At 36.3% G+C, this 11,761-nt stretch overlaps 1 protein-coding gene across 1 annotated transcript; it reads right to left on the reverse strand.

Annotated features, from left to right (window-relative positions):
• Positions 1-23: 23 nt before the first annotated feature.
• LOC306865126 (armadillo repeat-containing protein 3-like) lies at positions 24-10,821 on the reverse strand. Its single transcript, XM_079409514.1, has 18 exons — positions 10,767-10,821; positions 10,618-10,671; positions 10,399-10,516; positions 10,136-10,261; positions 9,980-10,048; positions 9,133-9,308; positions 8,691-8,885; positions 8,334-8,517; positions 4,824-4,976; positions 4,582-4,690; positions 4,239-4,488; positions 3,911-4,047; positions 2,908-3,076; positions 2,700-2,800; positions 1,178-1,276; positions 903-1,097; positions 659-821; positions 24-420 (listed from the first exon to the last, which is right to left on the reverse strand). The coding sequence occupies exons 2-18, from the start codon at positions 10,663-10,665 to the stop codon at positions 220-222; spliced, it is 2,493 nt and encodes an 830-aa protein (XP_079265640.1). The 5' UTR covers positions 10,666-10,671; positions 10,767-10,821; the 3' UTR covers positions 24-219.
• Between the last annotated feature and the right edge of the window lie 940 nt (positions 10,822-11,761).

Here is an 11,761-nt window from a genome sequence, read left to right on the forward strand (position 1 = left end):
TAATTTAAGATTTGACCAGAATTCACATAATTTTGATAATACTTTATTAGAATTAAATTCATTTCACTTTGACAGAGTAGGCTATAATAAATAAAATAAAAAATTATGCATTAACCAGCTGACCCCGACACCAAAATTCATTTAAAAAAACAATTCTTATATTAATTAAACTATATTGAACTGTGTGTGTGTGAACATAATACTAACAAAATATTGCTATTAAATGGTTTTATATGCAAGAGCTGCTGGAGAATTTCTTTTCATGAGGTTTCCAGGTTGATGCATGAGATCTATGATATAACATTCAGGCTGAGAGTAACCATAAGTTTTCTTTGGACTGCTAATGAAGATTTCGTTCCAGGCACGGTTGTATTCTCCTCTTATAAGACTGCAGCTCAGCCCAATTCGGTCTGCAAGAACCTAAAATGGATAGCAATTAATCTGTTACACACAGCTGGGCAAAAATATCTGTTGCAACTTAAGCCGTAACCACACTTCTCACCAAATATTCACATTAGTGGTTGATTTTGTCTTTGATTCTTATTGCTGAATATGTGTTATATCCTTGGTTGCTGTCAGACCATTTAGACAGTCAAGAAGAGAGAGGTTTCTGGCAATAGCACAGGATCTCTGGAGCTCATAAGGATGCATAAATTACCTTGTAAAGCAATGCTCTATGAAAGTAGGTGCATTTTTTTATTTTTCCAATGAGAACGATGTTGGAACAGGCTTCAAATTTCAGCTCGCTTATGTGCAGTTCCCACAGAAAGTCATGTAGCTTCTCTGGCTCAACCTGGCCGCCCATTGCATCACACACTAACCTATGAAAAACTCACATTACTTGTCATATTTCAGCCATGTGGATGTTGAATATGGGATGACAATGAGAAAAAAAAACTCACATGGCCAAAGCCGTATACATTTTGACCACATCCTGAAGTGGCGAGATGGATTCGACTGCCTCTTTGACAAGATTATGAAATGCAGCGTCATACGGCAAGCTCCATGCTTCATCCACCACCATCTCTGGCTGTGGCTTATACTCATCCTCATCCTTCCTTTTCTCATCCTCTTTGTTACCCTTTCCTTTCACTTTACTTTAGAAATAGAGATGAGCGTGAGAAAGATGGTTTACAGAAAACCTGTCTATAAGTAAAAACAACTCACGCACACACACCTTGGTGTTTTGCTGTTCCTTTTGCTGCTCAAAACAGATGAGGCAGTAGTTTCTGTTGGACTATCTTGCTTACGATCATCTGGTTCCTTGGTAATAAATCTGATAGAAGAGGAGGAAAGAAAGAGTATTTTTTTAATCTTAAATGAACAGTTCATCCAATAATGAAAATTTGCTGAAAATTTACTCAACCTCAGGCCATCCAACATGTAGACGAGTGTGTTTATTCATCGGATCATATCTGGAGAAATTTTGCATTATATCACTGGCTCACCAATGGATCCTCTGCAGTGAATGTTTGCCGTAAGAGTCCAAACACAGTCAAAATCCCAATAATCCACAAGTAATTATCTTAATCCACAAGCTGCATGTTTGTAATAAACCAATTCATCATTAAAATATTTTTAAGGCTAAAGTTGCATCTCAATCATGAAAGAAATATGCACAAATCAAGCACTATGGAACTGCAAAACAGTTCCAAACAAGTATGTTTGTGGATTTTGATGTGAGAGGACAACATGGGATGGACTTTTTACTGGAGGAAGCATTATTATGGATTGATAGTTTGGCCAGGTGCGATGGTTTAAACTTAAAATGCCTTAAGGATGGATTTGTTTCTTACAAACACAGTTTTCACAAGGCATCAACTGGTGGATTCTTGTGGATTATTGTGATGTTTTTATTAGATGTTTGGACACTCATTCTGATGGCACCCATTCACTGCAGAGGATCCATTGATGAGCAAGTCATATAATGCTATATTTCTACAAATCTGTTCCTGTGATGAAAAAACTCATCTTGGATGGCCTGAGAGTGAGTACATTTTCATCAAATTTTCATTTTTGGATGGGCTATGCCTTTAACATTCACTATGCAAAACCATCACAACATTTTCTAGAGCTGTGGATCAAATGACCTTTGTGCTAACTTGGCTTTTGACAAATTTGGATGGTAGAACCGAATCCACAAACCCCAAGATTAGTCCATCGGAACAAACACAAAAACAAACATTTAAAGCGGTCAAGTAATGTTCTGTTTGTAATTTAGAATCTTCAAATGTAATTAACTTGAACTGAGCATAAATTGTGTTGCTTGGGCCTCAGTGGCACAATTCCCATTTCTCCTGTGGGATCTCTTTGCCAGATTCCCGAGCCAATGCATGCAAAAGAATTTCCCCTGGAGAAATTCATCTATCTACATCTGTTGTGCAACAGAGGCATTTAATATTCAAGTGTGCTGCTGTAGAACTAATGGCGTGGAAGAGGGTGGGCTCTGAAAGTCTTTATTCTCCACAAAGAGCTTGTTTTCTCTCTGATGTGAAAAGAGATCTAAATACTAGTGAAAAAGGCATTTAGTGTACATTTGATTAAATGTGCCCCTAAAATGACTATGATTGCACTAAAAATCAGTGAGAAAATGATCATTTGTGGAGCTGTTTGATACAATATTTGAGCAAGATTCATGTGACAGTAATCTGAAACAGAAGGTTTGGATTTTCAAGGCATGACCCTTGGCCTTAACATACTGATCCGGGGATTTCCCATTCACTGCTATAGTGGCTCGATGTTTGTTGACAACTTGTTTTGATATTTCCTCCAAGGTAGGAACCTGATGACCCATTCTTATCTGCAGAAGGAAGAAGAGAAAGCAAGAGAAAAGAGAGATTGACTGATGTATGCAACCTCTATGACTGAGGATTTATTTTGGCTCTTGAAAAACATTCACATTTTGACCTGTCCAGGGTCGTAGAAGCCATCTGTAGTTATATCGCTGGCTGACAGGTGTCCTGTCAGACTATACTTCAATGATACATTACTGTCCAGAAGCTTCTGTAGTGCCAGCTCACTAAATTTGTTGTTACGGTTTGGTGACAGGTTGATTTCCTGGAGTATCTCCAGAGCTCTGTAAGATTGATGACAACAAATCTAAATGACTGAACAATCAATGAAGAGACCCTTAACCAGCCAAAACATCTGAAAGAGTGAATCTCTCAAAACTAGAATATCTCAGGAACATGTCCTGATCTTATTTCACCCCCAAATCAAAAGAAATACATTTTGTAAGCCCTATTATAGCACCATTGGGATTTCATTAGTAGTAGTATTGCTTTGTGACATTATTTTCATAAAGAATTATAATAATAATTATGTTAAAAAAATTATAACTAAAAAATACATATTATTAAATACATAGACATACATATTATTTCTTAGTGTTTGTTGTTCTGACACTGATTTATTAAAAAATATATAAATGTATTTAAATTTAATTAAATACAAAAATACTGTGATTAGAATATAATGGAAATGGCTACTGAGAATAATGTGATTTATATCAAATGTCCATATGCAGTACAGGAATGAAAAATTTGGAGGAAAACATGTACAATTGTCATAGAAAATAATCACAAATGTAAAATCTAGTCCTAAAATAGGCTTCATTCTCATCTAGAAATCTGATACTTGGGATTTACTGCCATCTATTGGTTGTTTACTTTAACAGTTAATTCTACATATATTGCAAACATCTCAAGCCTAGTAAAATCCTTGCAAGTCAATTATTTATTTATTTACTTATTTTTATTTATTTATTTAATTATTTTCCATAAATCCAAGGCTCATAGCATCAATTTGAGGAATGGAAACTTGCGTTATATATTATGTTCATATATATAGACTTAGAAATGTGAATTTTAGTGTAGGAAATGTAGTGTATTAAAGCATAAAGCATGCTTACCCGGCATTACACAATTCTAGGGCTGTTATTTCATCGTTTGAACACACACTAATTGCCCAGGAAGCATTTCTCCGAACTTCAGCATTGATAGATTTGAGCAGTTGAACTAAAGGTGACAGGCCTCCAACATTTCTCAGCTGCATGTAAAAAATAAATATAAACAATTACCAGACACTGCACATAATGTAAAGGACACAAATATCCATTTACGTCCTTCACACCCACTGACCCAGAAAAAAAGTTTGTTTTTCCTACACTCAGTTTGCTGATAAGCTCTGGCGATTGTATAGACCTTTGAAATTGACTCTTTTGTGCAGTGCACTGTTACCTCCATCCTGGCCTCTGCATCACAAGCCAGTGAAGCCACAGCCTGCGTTGCACTGATGAGTATGTTATTGTCAGTGGAGTGTAGCAGCTCCACCAATGCTGGCATAGCTTCATTGGCCAGAATGCCTTTGCGCAGCTCCTCCTGCGATGCCATGTTTGCCAAGACTGATGCCGCATACACAGCTGCTCCCGTGCAGCTGTCTCGCAGCTGTCGCACCAAGAGCTTGTCACCCTCTACATCATGTATAGCACTGAAAAAGGGAGAAAGAAAGGTGCATTACTATAGAGCTGTGCAATACTGTATTGACTATATAATCTTTTTGCATTTCAAAATTATGACTCACTAAGCATTAAGATTGTTGTCGCTGGTCAAGCTGGATAGGGCCTCTGCTGCAGCCATTCTCAACTCACTTCCTTCACTGTTCAACAGCTGCACGATGGGCTTAATCGCATCTGAAATGCACAGACACATCAGCGCTTCAATGACCCAAAAGGACAAGAGCAATCATTTTGACAAAACTAAAGCCAGACTGAATTAAAAAGGGAAATAAAAACAAGCCCGGATGCCTGATGTGGGTAAGATTACCCAGACTTCTGAACGTATCTCTGCTGGGAAGGTTTTTGCTCACTGTTGCCACAGCCTGGCATGCAGCAGTGCGTACACTCTCATTCTCCTGCATGAGAAGGTCAGTGAGGGTCTTTTCTATATTCTGTTCATGCAGAATTTTTCTGTTCTCACCTTTATGGAGAGAAAAACAATATACAGTTTGGATTGTTATACAATTGTATTGTAAAACAAAATCCTGTTCTGTCTATTGCTTTACATCAGTTTCTACCAGTATGCACTATTAGACAAAATGTGCAAAATTTTTTCCTTTTGCATGTCACTGGGGAACTACACCTCAAAGCTACACCTATATGTACCCTCTAAACACTCATTTGTCCTCCTAAGGTTCTGATATGCACCCTTAAAGTACTATTATATTCCTGTAAATACAAATACAGCATGTACCCTTCAAGTAGTAAAATGTCTTATAGACTGTTTCATCGGGCCTGGCCCAAAGTTAACTTCCGGTCTGTGTTTGTTTATCGGTCTGGTTAGTGGCGTCGGCTACAAACACAGTTAAAGTTAAAGTGATGAGTAATGAAGTTGGGCTCAGGTGGTTGTGCTATGGAATGTGTTTCCCATCCATTTTTTATGGCGACCCGCCACAATATCAAAAGTGACCGATTTTCGAAAAGGCTTTGTTGCATAAACATGAGCACGTAATGCACGTTTAAAAATCAAAACGAGACGCGGGTGTTTTTATATCACTGTCTTTCTGAAGGAACACTGTTTTCAGAAAATGTTTGCTGTCATTTTAATTTCATCTTGCATGTTATATGCCCGATAAAGCAGCGTTTGTCTACAGCCGTTTCCGGGGAAACCTAAAGCGCCTCCTGCTGGCAGAGAACGAATTTGCATTTTTTATAAATCCGTCTGATTTACGCAGCAAATATATTTTGCTTGTTATCAACAAAGTATCTACTCTAGAGGGATTTAGCTGTTGTTATTGATTCTATTTGGATGTCTACCAGAAGTTAAGTTAGGGCCACAAAAGCGCGCATGCGCAGTAACGTTTGTTTATGTTGTTGCCGCTGAAACCGTCTATAAAGCTACAAAAATGTCCCTGTATGTAAATACAACCTTGGAGTACTAATATGTCCTCTTAAGGTACTAAATACTAATATACACACTTAAAGTATTAATATGTGCCAAATACAAATATACATGCTTAAGACACTAATATGCACACTTAAAGTTCTAAATGTCCTCCTAAAGTACTAATATGCAGCATTAAAGTACTAATATGTACCTGTAATACAAATATACACCATTACTTTACTTACTTACTTACTTTTGTCATTTAGCAGACGCTTTTGTCCAAAGCGACTTACAAATAAGAAAAAGTAACTAAAACTAAAAAGTTACAACTCTATAAATACTATCTACCCACATATTTAAGAAAATAAAGAAATTAAATAAAATTAACACATGCATATAACAACAACATTTCAATAATAAACATATCAATGAAAAAATTAAATAAAAAGCTACTACTATCCCTTGCCGGTGTCCCTGCCCGGTGGAGTCGCACGGTAGAGTCGATGGTCTTTACACTCTTTACTTTTTTACTTTTGTCATTTAGCAGACGCTTTTGTCCAAAGCGACTTACAAATAAGAAAAAGTAACTAAAACTAAAAAGTTACAACTCTATAAATACTATCTACCCACATATTTAAGAAAATAAAGAAATTAAATAAAATTAACACATGCATATAACAACAACATTTCAATAATAAACATATCAATGAAAAAATTAAATAAAAAGCTACTACTATCCCTTGCCGGTGTCCCTGCCCGGTGGAGTCGCACGGTAGAGTCGATGGTCTTTACACTCTTTACTTTTTTACTTTTGTCATTTAGCAGACGCTTTTGTCCAAAGCGACTTACAAATAAGAAAAAGTAACTAAAACTAAAAAGTTACAACTCTATAAATACTATCTACCCACATATTTAAGAAAATAAAGAAATTAAATAAAATTAACACATGCATATAACAACAACATTTCAATAATAAACATATCAATGAAAAAATTAAATAAAAAGCTACTACTATCCCTTGCCGGTGTCCCTGCCCGGTGGAGTCGCACGGTAGAGTCGATGGTCTTTACACTCTTTACTTTTTTACTTTTGTCATTTAGCAGACGCTTTTGTCCAAAGCGACTTACAAATAAGAAAAAGTAACTAAAACTAAAAAGTTACAACTCTATAAATACTATCTACCCACATATTTAAGAAAATAAAGAAATTAAATAAAATTAACACATGCATATAACAACAACATTTCAATAATAAACATATCAATGAAAAAATTAAATAAAAAGCTACTACTATCCCTTGCCGGTGTCCCTGCCCGGTGGAGTCGCACGGTAGAGTCGATGGTCTTTACACTCTTTGGTCTTCACACTAAGAGGGCTTCACACGACGACTGCCGCGACCGCTGCCGCGGTATAATAACCTTCATTATACCAATCTAACAAATGATCATTTCAATTCAGCTGGACCCACTTTCCTGTTTATCAACTACAAATGGCCAAGCAAGTGCACACACTGACAAGATACACGATACAGTACGAGACCAAACGCGATTTCAGCAACTCTCATCCTAGTAAACATTAAAGTATTAATATGTCCTCTAAACGTACTAATAAGCAACCTTAAAGTACAAATATGCCCTCTTTAAAGTAGTAATTTGTCCTCTTTAACTACTAATATGCTACCTTAAAGTTCTCATATCTACCTGTTAAATACATATTTGTACTCTTAAAGTAGTAATATGTCCTCTTAACGTACTAATATGCTACCTCAAAGTACAAAATATGCACAGTAATGCACCCTTACAATACTCATATATCATCTTAAGGTGCTAATATGTATCTTAGTAATATGTCCTCTTAAGGACTAACATGCTACTTTACAGTACAAACATGTACTAATGCACTCTAAAAATGCTAGGTTAAATACAACCCAGCGCTGTGTAAAATATGAACAAACCCAGTGATTGGGTAGTTTTGACCCAGCGGTTGGGTTACTACCCAGAAGGTTGGGTTAAACATGTAACCCAACCGTTGGTCGAAAACAACCCAATCGCTGGGTTTGTTCATATTTTACACAGCATTTTTTAGAGTGTATGTGCTAATATGTACTCCTAAGGTATTAATATGCATATTTATGCTAACAGCCACCCTTGAAGTACTAATGCAATTTGGCCAAAAATGAAAATTCTGTCAACATTTACTCACCAACATGTTGTTCCAAACTTGTCTGACTAGTAGAACACACATAATATCTTCTTCTATGTTCTAAAATCAAACCAACATGAGGGTGAGTAAATAATGAACTACCCATTTAACATACTGAAATGTATTGTACATAAGGTACAAAGATGTACCTTTGAGTGACAAGCTGTTTTTGCACATTTTGTCTGACACTGTATAGAGTACAAACTCATTTGTTATAAAAGAACAGAGAACTGAGGCTTTTTTTCCGTACTGGTCTGTGCCATCCTGGCTATGGATTTAACTGCATTAGCCTGCGCTTCAGGCAGTGTGGATGTGCCAACAAACTGCAGTAGCTGTTCCAGACCACCCATCATCTGAATAAGCAGCATGGACTCACTGTCTTCCAGACAGTTCGAGATAACCTTGAGAGCCCCCTCGTGCAGGTCACTAAACTCCTGTAGGGAGGAGACACAGTTGCCATTACTGCTCAATCATGTGTTGCTTGATTGAATTGCTTGAATTGTTCTCAACTTGCATATGGAAAGTTTGATTGCTCATAATGAAGGTGACTAAGGAGCCGTTTCAAAAAATTGCTCATGAATAATTCAGATGAGAATAATTAGTCTACTTTGGTCCCGAGGATCTCCAGGATTCTGTCAAAGCCCTGTACATTCCTAAAGGCCACGCGGGTTTCACTGTCAGTGGTGATGTTCTCTATGGTGTGCAGTGCTAGTTGCTGAATAACTGGGAACTCTGAGCGTAGCAGTTCCAGAAGCGGGGGGAGTCCATTTAGTTGCTGCACGGCTGCTCGATTCTGAAAATCCTGAGTGTGCACAAAGAAGAAAAGAGCACAAATAATTGATTTTAACTGCATCCTTCTGCTATTCAAAGAGCTATGCTTTTAACACTGATCGAATATCTATGGCATCGTTCAAAATACTAATCATTTCAAATAAAATTTTCATCTAACAATTGTGTTTTGTTAGTGCTGTAAAATACCACCCTGACCGATGCCCTTTAGTCTAATTCACAACAGACCTTCTGTCTGACTCGGACATCTGTTGTCTTACTTGTACAAGATTAAAGATGCACTCCACTGAATTTTTCTTCACATCAGGATCTGGGCAGGACAAGAGCTGAATAAGAGGTTCAAGCCCTTTGTGCTCAAAAATCTGGACCTTGTAGCAAAAGTCCACTGACAATGTTGTCAAACACAAAGTGGCAAACTCATGGACCACAACATTCTCTGAGGAAAAGAAAGTGACAGGTAAGGTTTGTGCAAAATCAATAAAAAGAAACAATTATTTTTAATTATATATGTAATAATAAAAATGATAATGTATATATGGCATAATCAAATTTGACAAATTATATATATGTATATGTGTGTGTGTGTGTGGGGGGGGTGTCAGTAAGATTTTTTATTCTTTTTAATGTTTTTTTAATGCTCATCGAGGCTGCCTTTATTTGATCAAAAATACCGCGAAAGCAGTAATATTGTGAAATATTATTACAATTAAAAATGTTTTTTTGTTTAATGTACTTTAAAATATATTTTATTCCCGTTTAGTGTCACATGATCCTTATAGATTTTTCATCAATGTTGAAAAGAGCTGTGCTGCTTACATTTTTTTGTTTTGTTTTTTTGTAACCTTTGATTTTTGGGGGGATTCTTTGATGAGAAAAAAAAAAAAGAAAAAGAACAACATTTATTCAAAATACAAATCTTTTTATACACTACTTTTCAAAAGTTTGTAGTCAGTACTTTTTTTCTTTTTAAATTCAGCAAGGATATGTCAAATTAATAAAAAGTGATAGTAAAGACATTTCTCTCTCTCTCTTTCTATCTATCTATAAATGTGTGTGGGTGTGGGTGTGTACTAAAATTGAAAATGAAATGATAAAATGTGCCATTACCCTCAGGTGATAGTTTGCTGATGACCGCAGGTATTACATCCAGCTTCTTCAAACACTTTTTAACTTCATCTGTTTAAATATGACAGCTTGATTGAAAACTATGTTGGCGAGCATCCTTTGATTTACTAGCAGTGCCTATTTTTGTACCCTACGTACTGTTAGAAGCCATAACGCCCAGAGCCATGACAGCATTCCTGCGCACAGTCTTGTCCTCGTGAGATATGAGACGAGAAAGAGGTTCAATCGCTCCCAAGCACATCAAAGAAGTCTTATTCTCATCACCTAAAATTATCAACACAACAGCAAAACACACAGGGATCGATAAAGGAGAGCCACACGTGGGAATATAGTGAGCACTTACCTCTGCAAAATTCTCAGTGACCTTCAGATGATGACTGTATTAAGATTAGATGAGTTACCTTTTTCTGCAAATTTGTGGATGGCCTCACAAGCTTTTGCCAGCACCTCTTCTTCAGGAGAGCTGAGCATAAGAACCGCTGTCGCTGCTGTTTTGCTCTCGATAGGTAAAGGATCGAACTGAAAAAATAAGGCGTGTTATTAATTAAAGTTATTAAAAGGTCGTGAAATATTTCAGGAAAGCCCTGCAAAATCACACGAGTGGAGAAAAATGTTCTCACCACATCTTTCGAGAATGCCTCTGCCTCTTTTTTGACTTTTTTCCCCATCTAGATCTACATAAAAACAATATTTAAAAACTAATACAGAAGAACACCTTTCAACAAGATAAATAATTAATATCTTAATAAATGATTTCTACAAAACATACAAATGCCAGCAACGCTGAGAGATGTGTTTGGGTTTCTGTTTAGCTTGCTGCTGTTGCTAGGAGACAGATGTGACGTTTCACCTGTAGGTGGTGCAAGAATCACTCCCAAACACATTTGGTCATTTATTTATTTAAAATATGTCGGTCATGAACCGTTAGGTGGCTCTGACGTAATCATTTTAAATTAAATTATACACAAAATAATTCAATAAATTATCAGAAGAATTGGGAAATTCTGAAATTACAGTAACACTTTACTTTAAGATATCATTATTACACATTACATGTACTTACTATTATAATGACAATAAATTATGCATAACTGCATGCAAGTAACCCTAAACCTAACCCTACCATATAGTTAGTACATGTAGTTCATTAATATTACTCAGTACTTAAATGTATAATTACACTGTGACAAGGACATCTTAAAATAAAGTGTAACCCAGACGCTTTTCAGCACAATAAATGCCATCCCCATAAAACATGAAATATCCACTGAAACGTGAATTAGGCTATGCGACGATCAGTCAAATCAATGTCTTATTTGTTGTTCTAAATGTTTTGGATTTATTTATTTGGGATATTATTATTTTCCGAAAGCACTATTTATTAAATAAATTGATATTTCTATCATAATTTCATTATATTTGATGAATACCACTCTGCTGGACTGAGGAGCCTGCAGCAGTAGGCTGATCTATGGCTGGGTGCGCCATACCAAGTCATTTGTACCATAAGACTATACAACACATCTAGAGGCACCATGGTCTTTGGTGAATGAAGCCATTCCTCAAGAACAATTAAAATGCACCTCTATCTATCTATCTATCTATCTATCTATCTATCTATCTATCTATCTATCTATCTATCTATCTATCTATCTATCTATCTATCTGTCTATCTGTCTGTCTGTCTGTCTGTCTGTCTGTCTGTCTGTCTGTCTGTCTGTCTGTCTATCTATCTATCTATCTATCTATCTATCTATCTATCGT

Source organism: Barbus barbus (genome assembly GCF_936440315.1).
Source record: "Barbus barbus genome assembly, chromosome: 46".
Classification (NCBI taxonomy): Eukaryota; Metazoa; Chordata; class Actinopteri; order Cypriniformes; family Cyprinidae; genus Barbus; species Barbus barbus.